The 13,577-nt window shown below is 47.6% G+C and overlaps 2 protein-coding genes across 8 annotated transcripts in view; one reads left to right on the top strand and one right to left on the bottom strand.

The window, feature by feature from the left end:
- CHRAC1 (chromatin accessibility complex subunit 1) overlaps positions 1-13,577 on the top strand; it is an 873,427-nt gene that overhangs the window by 663,251 nt on the left and 196,599 nt on the right. The gene's annotated exons all lie outside the window — the stretch shown is intronic.
- Positions 1-13,577, bottom strand: part of TRAPPC9 (trafficking protein particle complex subunit 9) — a 723,405-nt gene that overhangs the window by 567,343 nt on the left and 142,485 nt on the right. For all 4 annotated transcript variants that reach the window (XM_050800232.1, XM_050800231.1, XM_050800230.1 and 1 more), the window contains 2 exons: positions 10,572-10,698; positions 50-195 (listed from right to left, as the gene is read on the bottom strand). In XM_050800232.1, the coding sequence (XP_050656189.1) occupies positions 50-195; positions 10,572-10,698 (273 nt within the window). The remainder of the gene's footprint in view (positions 1-49; positions 196-10,571; positions 10,699-13,577) is intronic.

Below are 13,577 nucleotides of genomic sequence, written 5' to 3'. Positions count from 1 at the left end.
GGAAATCAGGTGGCATAGCACGGTGGGAAAGCCAGGATCAACATCCTACCTATTTTCTTGTTCCGCTCTTCTCCACGGTTGTGTGCGATAATTGGTGAATAGATGAAGGGACTTTTGGTCGACACGTTCTGGCCCAGCAAGCTCTTCATTTTGTGTGGCCGGAGGCTGGCAGGGAGATTCAACAGTTTCACATGCCTGTTGTTTCAAACAGAACACAAATACTTCAACTGTCTTGTTAGCCTGGTTTCAGAATAAACACAACCAAACATGATGTGTTAGAAAAACAGTAAATCGGTCAGAAAGAAGATAAATGGAGGGAGGAAAAGCACTCCAAGGCAGCAGGACAGACCAGGAAAGCATTGCAACAGTAACTCAAGACTCTCCCAGAGAGGGGAAATCGCTCCCTGGAACTCAGGGAGCAGCCACTTCCCACTGGGAGCTCCTGAACTGGGCCCAAGGGTGGTCTGGAGTCAGAAAGGCCAGCTTGCAATCTCGCTGCACACTTACCAGCTGTGTGCCTCTGGGCACGTGCCTTGACATCTCTAAGATGTAGGTTCCTTGTGTATCAAGTGCAGGTGGGGCCACCACCTTCCCCGTGGACCCATGGGGAGGATCCAGCTAAAGACTCCTAGCACGGGGCCCACTGCTCGGCCCAGAATGGCTCTTCTCTCTTTGCCTCTCCCTTTCCCAAGGGACCTGCCCGCAGCAAGTGGCAGCCAGACCCTGACCCATGGGAAGAGATGGCATCTATGAGAAGGTCAACGGCACCCTCTGCTCTACTCGCATGCATGACTGCCTCTCCAGCAGCAGCATCTGCATCTGACATTGCTTCCCACAGCATCCCAGCCATGGATGTCTGCCAATCTATACTCATGCTCGAATTCATCCAGCTAGCATTAAGATAAATGTACCAATCCATGGAGCCTGAGCATGATCAGGCACTGTGCTAACCACTGCATACGTATTATCTCACTGAAACATCACAACCACCTTCTTAGTTTGGATACTACTACTATTGTCTCCATGTCATCAATAAGGAAATTCACACAGGAGGGACTAAGTATATTGCCCCAAATCCCCCAACTCCCCCATGGCTGAAAGCAATAACAATAGGTGACACTATGCTCTTAAACCACAGCACTAGAAGGTGCTGTCGCCCTTGTGACCAGTCTGGGAAGACAGTGGTTAAGATCTGGAACACTCCTGGACGTCAGACAGAAAGGACGAGGGGTGGAGGTGGGAAAACAGGAAGATGGATAGTGACACTGATCGTGATGAATCTACGGGCCCCCACCCCCCGCCTCCTGGCCTCTGCAGGAAGGTGAGGCCCCCTGAGGAGCTCTGGCCAGTAGGTTATGAGTGGGAGCCACCGAGGCCTCTGTGAGACACACTCTAGAGCGATGGGCCAGCCCCCAGCTCTCTCCTTCGGCCGCACAGCCATGGCGATCCTGGAGGCTGGACATTGAGAAGGTGGAGCACCAGACAGATGCAGCCTGGAGCACAGAGCAACCTCCCAAAGCTCAGCTGCCCTGGAGAGCCGCCCAACCCGCATCAAACTTGTGTGAGTGAGGCAGAAACTGTTGTTACAGTAAATCACAAAGACTTCAGGGTTGATTTTTCTGCCACAGTGCACCCTAACCTATACCGTGTAATAACGACTGCCTTACCGAATCCACCAAATCACCACCTCTCTCAGTGAGGAGGGACCTCAGGTGCCTTGTTCCATGCTGCCCTGTGCAAAGCACGCCTCCAGTACTCAGCAGACAATCCCCACCAGAGACCCACATCCCAGCCCTGGGGAGCCTGCCATGTGCGTGGTTCTCTCCCGCCACCCTCAGTGACTCACGGCAGGAGATGGTGCTAACCCCGTGCCCTCCAGACCAAGGGCACACCCAGCACATGCTCCCCAGCTCCCTTCACTTTGTGTGTGCCCTTCATTACGCCTTTATCATACAGGATCAGAACCACTTCATTCTGTATCTGTTTCCACTCAGCTGTGAGCCTGCTGAGGACAGGGGCACCGGGCCTTGTCCGTCTCTAGCTGCAGAACTAATAAAATCGTACTTGGCCCATGAAGCTGCCAACAGTAAAGCAGAGGTCTAGGAATAAAGTGTCCAAGACAAGGATGATTTTGACAGAGTCCATTTGGAAACTGCTGACACCATAAAAACCTGACTTCCCTCAGGAGAAGCAGCCATCGGGCCGTGCAAAGCATTGCAGAGTGCTGATCAGGAAAGCGACGCCAGACAAACTGGTCAAGAGGAATGACAGCCAAAAACTACTCACCTTTTGTTTCCTGGTTTTTAATTCATCAACCTTATTCACAGGGAAATTCTCTAAGAAGAGACGGGTGGGGACTACAGCTGGCCTCTAGTGCCTCGTGTGTGTGACAGCGTGGAGGCCGCTTGCTCCGAGTCCGGAGTAACTGAGCGAGCTGGAAGGGGCGACCGCGCCAGCTGTGGCAGCAAGGTGGGGCCAGCCGCTCCCCTCCTGAATGCCGCTATACATTTCTTATCAGCTCCAAACAGCTCTGGTTTAAGAAATTCTTAAGGAAGTTTATGGCTTGGCCACCAGACCATGTATGGGAGCTCAACGTTAGCTCTCAAAAAAAAAAATATGCAATGAATCCCACTCGCCCATCACTGCCCCCAAATTAAAGATTCACTGGTTAACTGGAAATGGCACTGAAACTCTATTCCACTTCCTTAATAATAATTCAGGACTTACAGTGTGTTCATCATCTACATGCTTACTAGGGGCCTGATAGTCTACTGTTGGCTACTGTGTACACACTTTATCATTTTCGCGGAGAATTCCATAAGTAAGGAAAAAAGATCGCATATAGTTCTATCAGAACCATCCTCTGCTTTAACTCTGGGCAACAGTAACAGGATGTGGGTTCGGCCACCTCCTGGCAGATGAGATCACGCTTGGCCACTACCGTCTCCTCGCAATTAGCCTTGGGCCAAAAGCGCATCGTAGACACTCAATAAATATTTGATCAATTGAATTTTGGAATAGAATTAAAATAGGGATGTATTTTGGCTCCTTTTTCATTACCTGCATCATAATTACTTGAAACCATCTTTGCGTAAGCCTAGTTCAGGCTCCCATGCTACAGAGAACAAGTAAGTATTTTCCTGTAAATTGCTAAAATAGTTTTATTGTCAAATACTAAGAAAGGCCTCAAGGGAAAAGAAAATGGCTCTGATCATCTATTCTAAAACTAAAGTCACAATTAGGAGCCATCCCCAGCAGTAAATTCGTTCACGTCTAACAATTCTATATAGCAGGTCTGATAATTTACTCACCAATGCTGACATTTTTCAACTTTATCCTGTAACACTAACAGGAGCTTTAGTCTTCAGGTGCACATATTACTGAGCTCTTCTTATGTCATAGGGGTTGACCTGCAATGCCTGACTTAAATTTTTTTTTTTCTTTTTTAGCTGGAGTCTCGCTCTTGTCGCCCAGGCTAGAGTGCAATGGCATGATCTTGGCTCACTGCAACCTCCACCTCCTGGGTTCCAGCGATTCTCTTGCCTCAGCCTCCCAAGTAGCTGGGACTACAGGCACCCACCACCACGCCTGGCTAATTTTTGTATTTTTAGTAGAGATGGGGTTTCGCCATGTTGGCCAGGCTGGTCTCAAACTCCTAACCTCCAGTGATCTGCCCACCTCGGCCTCCCAAAGTGCCGGGATTACAAGCATGAACCATCACGCCCAGCCCCAATTTTTTTTTAATTAAACTGGTAAAATCCAGGTTTCCAGGCATAGGATGTTGAAGTGTTTGGCTGATATATGAAGACAGTCCCAGACTTTTTTCCTAAGGAAGCACCTTGGCCTAGTCAATAGCTACTGCCCAGGCTTCCCTTCAGGTGGAGATGAGGAACAAGGATTTAGGAAGAGGGGGACAACCCTACATGTGATGTGGACATTTAACCACTGTACACAGATTCACTGCAGGCCTGCCACGGACCAGGTGCTGAGGGCACCAACAACACGGGCCTGCTCCCCTCGCTCGGCATCAGCAGACACCTACCAGCTCTTCCTGATGCCTGGTACGTAACTCTGGATTATCTGTTGCCCAACTCCTGCCAAAAGCTCACTTATGAGAAATGGCATTCATGAAGGAGTGTGTGATGCACAGCGGCCCGCCTGTTATCCTAGATGCTGGCAACAGGAGGGCTAACTCAAGCCAGCCACAGCAGGCCACACCGCTGTGTTCTCTGGGAGAGCTGCCTTCATCCGCTGGTGCTCCAGCCCCATGCCCTCAGTGTGCATTACTGAAGGCTAACAGCAAAACAACGTCAGACACCTGCCCAGATCTTCATGGGGATGTTGCTGAGCATGTTACTGGAAACATCAGAATGTTCTCTTTGAGATAATCCACTAAAGGGGTTTCCCACCTCATTGCTGGGAAGAGATGCATTTCCCCAGTGTGACTGATACATGCTTATTCTTGAGAGAGAGGGGCTCTTGTAGCCAATCATGCTTCCTTCTTGTCAGTTACCTCAGAATCGTGCTCTCTCCCATCTCCGGCCATTACGTAGGACATTATAAATTCCAGGTACTAACAGAACTTGTCACTTTAATTTTCTATCCCACTGTTATTTTCCCTTCACTCTGGTTACCTGAACTTGTTCTTTTTTGAGAGACAGAGAGAGAAAGAGAGTCTCACACTGTCACCCAGGCTGGAGTGCAGTGGTGCGATCTCTGCTCACTGCAACCTCCGCCTCCTGGGTTCAAGCAATTCTGGTCCCTCGGCCACCCAAGTAGCTGGGACTCCAGGCACGCACTACCCCATCCGACTAATTTTTTCTATTTTTGGAAGGATGGGGTTCTGCTATGTTGGCCAGGCTGGTCTCGAACTCCTGAGCTCAGGCAATCCACCTGCCTCAGCCTCCCAAAGTGCTGGCATTACAGGCGTGAGCCACTGCGCCTGACCCAGGAATTTAAAAAAATAACTAAATAGCTACTTATCTGCTTTTCTTGAGGGAGTGATGGACCTAATTCATTTGATTTAATTTAACATGTACAAACAAAAGTAAAAACTGACAGGGAATGGTAAGGTGACATCTAATTAGAGGCAAAATTCCCTGAAACTTCTGTAAGAACTCATGTCTGCAAAGAGTTTTTCCGCTTATAAAACACTTTCCCAAACATTTCATTTGATCCATGCATGGGAGGTATGTCTCATCAACCTCAGTCCAAGAAGAGGAAGTTAAATCGTTCAAAGTCACACAACTAACTGCAGAATGTGGGATGGGAATATAAGACTACTAAACAAAAGCCAGTGGCTTTTCCAATTTTACATGAAGGGGGTTTATTGGCACTTGGCATAAATAATGTCAATGCATTTTAGTTACTATCCTTCCTTTCTGAAACCTACAGAGATGCGTACACATCAGTATCCCTCACACATCATCATGACAGTCTTAGAGGAGGAAGTGGCATATAGTCTGTTCTAGAAGTATGGCTCACAGCATATATTAGGAGAAAAAAGATCTTGCTTTGACAAGAAAAAGAAAAGGAGGAGGCTAAAGAATTACGAAGGCCAGGCACAGTGGCTCACACCTGCAATCCCAGTACTTTGGGACGCCAAGGCGGGCAGATCACGAGGTCAGGGGTTTGAGACCTGCCTGGCCAACATAGTGAAACCCTGTCTCTACTAAAAATACAAAAATTAGCTGGGCAAGGTGGCACATACATGTAGTCCCAGCTACTCAGGAGGCTGAGGCAGGAGAATTGCTTGAACCTGGGAGGCAGAGGTTGCAGTGAGCCTAGACTGCGCCACTGCACTCCAGCCTGGGAAACAGAGCAAGACTTTGTCTCCAAAAAAAAAAAAAGAATTATGGAGCAAGGACATCACATCTGTCCTAATTCTCCCTACTTTCAAATGGCAAAAACTTAGGAGAAGGGCATGAAAAGCTAATCTGGCCAGCACATTACAGTGTGCACATTTTTATCTACAGGTGAAAATTCGTCTCATATAAAACACGAGCCTGTTTATTAGTAAGAATGGAAGCATATAACCAGCTTTCTGCGTCAGAAAGTGTCACAATTCCAAGGAAGAGAACATGCAGTTCATAAAGCGTGCACTTGCTTCAAGGTTGTGCTTTCCCAAGGTATGCTTTCTGACTTGGGAAGGCAGCTATTCATCAACGCATTATCTTGACTCATAAGCATTACAGGTCACAAACCGAAACCAGGACTTTTGATCTGGAGCAGTGTGGTGGGATGAGTGGGTCTTAGGTGTCATTTGCTATTGTGTCCTTGTCAGTTGCCTCCTAACATCCACTTGCTGCTTCTCCTGTGCCCAACTATTCCTAGGTTTTGCTTTAGGGGAACTATATATGGTCTCCTTGCAGCCATGTGGTTTGCAGGGACTCAGTTCCATCTGAGCACATAACTCCATGAGGGGCAGTGAAAAGCAAAAGGACATTCTCCCCCTGAAAGAAAGCAGTGTTCCTTTACAGGTGTTACTAAAAGGCACCTGCTCTCTTTTCCTGGACACAGTAGTGAGAGGATGTGAGGCCTGGAGCTGACGAGCCACTCTGATAGCACCTGGGGCCTGCAACTAAAGCCAATACTGCAGAGGACAGAGCTCAGAAGGAAAGAAACCAAGTTTTGATGAGGTTGTTTGAGCCCTGACTCCAGCCCTACCTGAATTTCTCCCTGAACTTTCCAGGTACATGTGCCATAAATTATTTTTGCCTAAGTTAGTCTGGTTTCTATCAGCTGCTATTACAAAATATTCTAAGGGATCCAACTACTTACTCATTCAACACACAAGGTCACCTGGGGGCTACAAAGACACAGAAGAGAGAAGGACCCAAAATGTCAACAAAGATGCACAGTCAAGTTCCATAAGCGCCACGGAAGAAAGACATGGCATATACTGTTGGCTGGCTGACCAAGCACCGATTTCTGACCCCATTCTCATTCCCCACATATATCACAGATTCTAGGAAAGCTAAATATTTATTTTCTCAGCCTGTCTTGCAATTAGAGGTGGCTATGAGACACACTGCCTGTTAATGAGATGGGGGCAGAAGCCTACTCAAATCTGCCAAGAACATTTTTGCTTCCCTATTAAGCAAAAGATAGACATCCCTAGACCTGCCCCTTCTCCTTTCTTTCTGCCTGGGATGTAGATGTGTTGTCTGGAGCTGCAGCAGCCATCTGGTAATCATGAGGTAAAGACAGAATGACAGAGAGGCCACTTGTTTCCAGCTTCTTAATAGACTAGAAAAATAACTTCCTATTGACTATCTACTACTAGGTCTTTTGTCCTTTACAGTTGAAATAATTCCTAACTTACAAAGACAATATAGTCATTTCTACCTGGGTGACTCCAGAAAAGGCTTTATAGAGGACATAATCCTTGAACTAAAATCGTGAAAGATGACTAAGTATCGTCAGGCAGCGCAGGGAAGCACAGGTATTCCAAGCCAGAGATAAAGCCTAAATGCAGGAACAAAACCGGGCACACATTTGGCCCACTCTTAAGTATTTCCACAAGGAAAAGCAGGAGTGCAGGACCAGGAAAATAGGGGGCTCACAATCAAGTCTGGAGACAGGCAGGCCACAGAGGCCCTGCAAGCCATGCAAAGCAAGTACATTAGAGTCTGTTCTCTAAGCGGTGGGGAGCAGAGCAGGCTACGAGATATTCCGGCTCTCCAAATGTTCCAAAGACATTCCCTTTCATTTGACCAGTCGTGCTGACGTCCCGTGGGTTTACCACACTGAATCTCAGGCAGTTCTTCTTCCCAGTTTTCAACGAGACCAGGTACGATTCACGTGATGAAGGAGTCCCAGGACACTTAGGGGTTACTTCTCTAGCTAAATTCTTCAGAAAACCATCACGAATATGTTTACACAGATGGTGGGTCATACCTAAAATCAGATTTTTGAAAACAACCCATAGCCGGGCGTAGTGGCTCACGCCTGTAATCCCAACACTTTGAGGAGGCCGAGGCAGGCAGATCACAAGGTCAGGAGTTTGAGACCAACCTGGTCAATATGGTGAAACCCCGTCTCTACTAAAAATACAAAAATTAGCTGGTTGTGGTGCCACGCGCCTGTAGTCCCAGCTACTCAGGAGGCTGAGGCAGAAGAATCACTTGAACCCGGGAGGCGGAGGTTGCAGTGAGCCAAGATTATGCCACTGCACTCCAGCCTGGGCAACAGAGGAAAACGACATCCCCCTCCAAAAAAAAAAAACCACAGTCCATGACCACACCAGGCAAGAGCAATGGCACCAGGATGCCAGGCAAGACTCGGCTGTTTGCAGGGAGCTCCGCCATAAGGGCCACAGGACCCTAACAGTGAAAGAGACGCACTGCCCAGGAAAGGGAGGCTCACAGGAGATTTGGAAAACAGCGCCTGCCCAAATGGTAGACTTTTATACTTTCACCCAATCTGTCTTTTCTAATGTTTTAATAGCCAAGGGACCAAGATGTGAATGTTACAGTACTTTTCAATGTGCTGTTTGAAAACACAGGTGAAAAAACGTCTCCAAGAAGAAAACTAAGACGTACTGAGCGCTTCCCAGGCGCTAGGCATGGTGCTCTGTGCTTTCGTGTGCCTCTGCTCAGCTGAAACAGAACCAGACCACCCTGTGGGGGGCAATTTTTAAGCCTCGCTTAAAGATGAAGAAAACGAAGTGTAAAGAGGCTGCTTCTTTACCAAGGCCACGCACAAGCGAGAGTGAACCCACCGCCTCTCGCTTCACTCCAGGCCTGCCTGGCGGGCTGTGAGGAGAACAAGCATGCTCCTTCCTTGGTTCCAATGACCTGCAAAGACCAATCATCCCCAGCTTCAGGGACAAGAAGCCTGAGCTCCTGGATATCTACACACAGCACCAAACACCCAGAATGTTCTGTAAGCTTCATAACATTCTACTAGGCAAGGTTTTCTAAATTTAAAAATGATTCAAGTCATGATGTAAATATAAAATTATTAAGAAAGGCTTTTCTAGGCCTTAATCTTTAAGAAATGAATCATGCCCTTAATCCCAAGTCAAATACGTTCGGCTCTAAGTCTTAGTCATAGAAAAGCCTCAAAGGCCCTTCCCTCCACAGCCTGCATCAGTGCTGAGCAAGCACTGGGCATGCAGGGCAGCCATGCCATTCCTGGGCCCTCCGTACAGCGGTGCGGCAAGTCCCTCTGGACATTCGGAGGAGCAGCCAGAGCAACTTCTCAGGCCGCAGCCACGCCGTTTGGATGCTGCTCTTTGCAGCTCTGCCTGATAAACAATCTCAGCAGTGTCCTTCAGAACGCCTTAAAATTCCAGTGTGGCCTGCCAGGGGCTGCAATGCACAGCGACCCTTTCTGCCCCCACTTCTTGGGAGCACACAACTCTTTGGCAAAAAGAAACCATTTCATTTGGCAGTACTATACTTGCCTTCAAAGAAATGCAGGGAGAAAGAAAACGAACATTTGTTAAGCACCATACACATGCTTTTACATGTTACTTCATTGAATTCTCATAATAGCTTAATGCTATGGGTTTTCATTCTTAATTGCGGGAGCATAGTGGGGAGATAAGCAAACTGATACCCAGGAGGTTAAGTGACTCGTTCATGGAATGCAGCAGGCCTGTGAGTCAAAGCCCAGGGCATGGCAAGACCAAGTGAAGCTGGGGAACAACAGCCAAGCCAAGAGCGTTTTAAAGATACTTAGCATCTTCATCACACCGAATCCTAAGGCTACAGCACTTCCAACCAACAGCGAAATGTCAAATTCAACTGTTTCTTTCCAGTCTTCAAACAAATCTTTCAGAAATTCAGAAATCACCTCACAAGACTAGTTCATAAAGCTTTCGCAGGTCCTAAGCCTGGAGTGGTTAAGAAAAAACAAAACCCCTCTGCAAGGACCCACTTCACACGTGCCATAGGGTCTCCGCTCTCAAATCGCACACTCTTAGGAGTGACGGTTACACAGAAAGGACGGCACATGGCAGCAAATCCTGGGAGAGTGGTGAGCAATGGGTGCCCTGGAAAGTCAGGGAGCTCGCCTCTCAGAAAAGGTGTCCTGGAAACGGGGCTGAGGATGAGTGTGGAGGAACAAGGGAGCACAGACAGAATGAAGACGGGAGAGGAGACAGCCTGCCAGGCAGAGGCCGTGCAGAGCAAAGGCGGGAGCTGGCGAGTGCTCGTGTGGGCGAGGAGCTGCCCTGTTCCCGTGTGGCTGGGGTGCATGGCCTGCGGCAAGGGAAACGACTGAAAGCTTCCAAGGAGAAGATGATGTGGTCATGCCAGTTTCCACTGCGGTGTAGTGGTCGCAAGGCAGGCTTTGGAACCAAGCAAGGCTGGGTGCAGACGGGACTCTGCCATTCAATGGGCATGGAACTGCAGCAGTTACGGAATGTCGCTGGCCCTGACTCTCTCATCTCTAAAATACTTACTTCCATGTCATAGGGCTGCTTTCCAGTTTAATGAGATAATGAACCTGATACATAGCCAACCAAAAATGGGAGCTCTTCTAAAGACCTCTATTCACAATCAGACTAGCGGACGGTGTCCCGGAGGGCAGCTGCCTTTCCCGCTCCGCAGGGCCCATCTCACCTGACGATGGGAAGCTTGGTGAAGGGTACCGGCGGCAGGGTGAGGCCGCCAGGGAGCGCGATGGGTTCCATGGTCCCAGGACACTTGGACGTATAGTTCTCTAGGCTTTGGGTCACATCTTTCTTTTCTGAAGAGAAGATGAAAACAAAATAAAGATTTATTAGGCAAAAGTCAAAGTGGCTGGCTTTCATTTTACTTGGGGCATTTCATGACAGTCCAATGAGTCCAATCTTCTAACAGAAATTAAGGGGCAGTGAGCAAAAGAGGCCAGAACAAAACAGAAGCTATATTCCACTTATTTGAAAATCACCAGCAACTGCTCCTCGTAAGGGCCTGTGGATAAAAGGGAAATTAAGTTAGTATCCTCCAGGAGACTTCCATTTTCCAAGAAAATAAACCCTTATCAAATTTCAAGAAAGTCTGTAGGCAGGACTAGAGAATCAGTACATTTTATAACTTAACAATACTTTTTCGGCAATTACTAGGTAATTACCAAGCAAAACGCCAGGACCTGTCTGTCCCTCAGGAGTCTGTAATTTATCTGTATGACAGATACTTAGGCAAATAAGTGCAAATCAACATTTTTGAAGCAAATGTAGAGCTTTGTGAGAAAAGACTGTTGTTCCCCACCCCGCCCCCGTCCCTTTCACAAGGAGGGAGGAAAAGAGGACACAGGCGATAATCATGTCCGCTTACTGCCCACGGCACACTCTAGACAGGCCACAGACACAGACCCCTTCTCACCACAGCACGACAGAGCTCAGGAGCACCGCTGTGCTCTATGACTCAGGCTGGCTCAGGAAGGCAGGCACTCGGGTCCCCACTTTGCAAATGAAAAACCTGAGACCAAGTGAAGTTAAGCAGCTTGTCAAAGACCATGTACTTGGCCTTAGGCCTGTGGTTTTCTCACTAGAGTGTTTTAAAGAATTAAGGAAAGGATGGGATTACGGGACAGGTGTGAACAAGGGAGTCTCTCCTTGCAGCATCTACCTTCTCTGTGAAATACCGAAGTCACTGCTGATGAGGAAGACAGAGGACTTGGAGAGAAGAGCAGCAGAGGGACACGATCACCAGGGATGAGACCTAGAACAGCGAAGTTAGATCCCACTCCAGGAGACGCCTTGGTCTTTCCCTGTCTAGTGTGCTACCACCTTAGGGGAAGTCCTTCAACCGTTCTGCATCTTGTTTGCCTACAGTAAGAGGAGTGCCTGTATCAGGAATTACTAAGGATAAATGAGATAATGCATTAAAAAAAAAACAATGACTGGCAGATACGGTGCACTGAATAAACGGAAATGATAATAACCATTATCATCATTATCATATAGATGCACTGGAATGGACAAAGAGCAGGTAAATAGCTGCAAAGTGAAGCCAAGTGCTCCACTGAAGCTGGTGACCATAAATAATAAATATCAAGGCAAGGACTTCATAGAGCTCAGGCACATGTATTAATTGGTAAACTGCTACCATAGGAATTGTCTGTGCCTAAGCAAAGCATTCTTCTTTTTTTTTTTTTTTTTTTTGAAACGGGTTCTCACTAGTCTCCCAGGCTGGAGTGCAGAGGTACAATCTTAGCTCACTGCAACCTCCGCCTCCCAGGTTCAAGCAATCCTCCCACCTCAGCCTCCTAAGTAGCTGAGACTATAGGCATGTGTCACCATGCTTGGCTGATTTTTTAATTTTTGGTAGAGATGAGGTCTCACTACATTGCCCAGGCTAGTCTTGAATTCCTGGGCTCAAGTGATCCCCCCGCCTTGGCCTTCCAAAGTGCGGGGATTACAGGCATGAGCCATCACACCCAGCCTGCATCATTCTTAGGAAGCCAGAGAGCAGAGCAGAAAAGTGACCAAAATGACTTTTGAATACAACACAACAAGGTTAATCTGAAACATGAAAAAAGTCTTTAAATAACTTAACCATTCTCAATCTATAAAAATCTCCCAAAGGGCTCCAGCTGATACCATGTATATTATCTAATTTGCCTAATGTTAGGCAGAGCACTTATGGGTGAGGTATCCTATTCAGTTGAAATCTACCACCCCATACGCACTCTCGGTAAATGCTGCTGAAATGAAGAAGGAAAGGGATCTACTTGCAGTGCCTCATGCCACTTGCACTGTTATCCAAGAAAGGAAAGGCACCACAGTGTATCATTCGGCTAAGCTCTGAACGGCATTTCTAGACAGAAAATAACGTACACACTGAGTAGCACAGGGAAGCTGCTTCACTGCAGCGTGGTCTGGCTGTGCCATTTCATTAGAGAACCCCCGTGTTTGTGCTTTAGGTCTGGTCACTATCCTGTGGAGGAATTTCCTATGTAGGGATACAGCCTGGCTATGAGCACTCTCAGAGCTTTGTGGAAGGCCAGGTTGGGGGTACCTCAATATTCACTTATTCCCCTTGAGCGTTGCAGGGCACACCTCTCCGGCTGTGCCTGGTGACTCCCTGAAGGGAGTCAAATGCTCATCTTCTGCTGGGACGGAAAAGAGACCGTCGCCTGCTGCAGGGGCAGAGGTGATCTGTGGATATGTAACCGATCATCAGTGATTTTCAGCAGTGCCTACTGTTGCGTGGTGCTCCTGCTAGGCACGGGGAATGGGGGTTGCTTCTTGGCTTTCCCCTACTACCACACGACCCCATTGCCACTTCAGTGGGGTTTCCAGAGTCAAATGCTTATGCCCAATTGTCAGCATGGCCCATCCAGTGCAAAGGCCCCATCCACCTTCTCCTAAAGGATTCAAGTGTCGGCTATAAATTGTTGCCAGATCTATTATTTCATCAGGAATTACAAACTGGTGATTTTCTAATTCTCTAATTCCTCTGCACTTATAAGCTAGAACTTGTCTATAAGGAAGGATTTTTTTCCTCATCAATCATTTGGTTATCCTGGAACACAGACAACACAGACATTAATATATAGTTGAGTCTTTCCCTTTATTTACTGAGTGGAGAACTCTTGCCCTATCAAACTCCAGTAATGACCAATGCGTTGTTTTGTTTATT

Source organism: Macaca thibetana, chromosome 8 (genome assembly GCF_024542745.1).
Source record: "Macaca thibetana thibetana isolate TM-01 chromosome 8, ASM2454274v1, whole genome shotgun sequence".
NCBI lineage: Eukaryota > Metazoa > Chordata > Mammalia > Primates > Cercopithecidae > Macaca > Macaca thibetana.
This window is presented reverse-complemented; position numbering and strand designations above follow the sequence as displayed.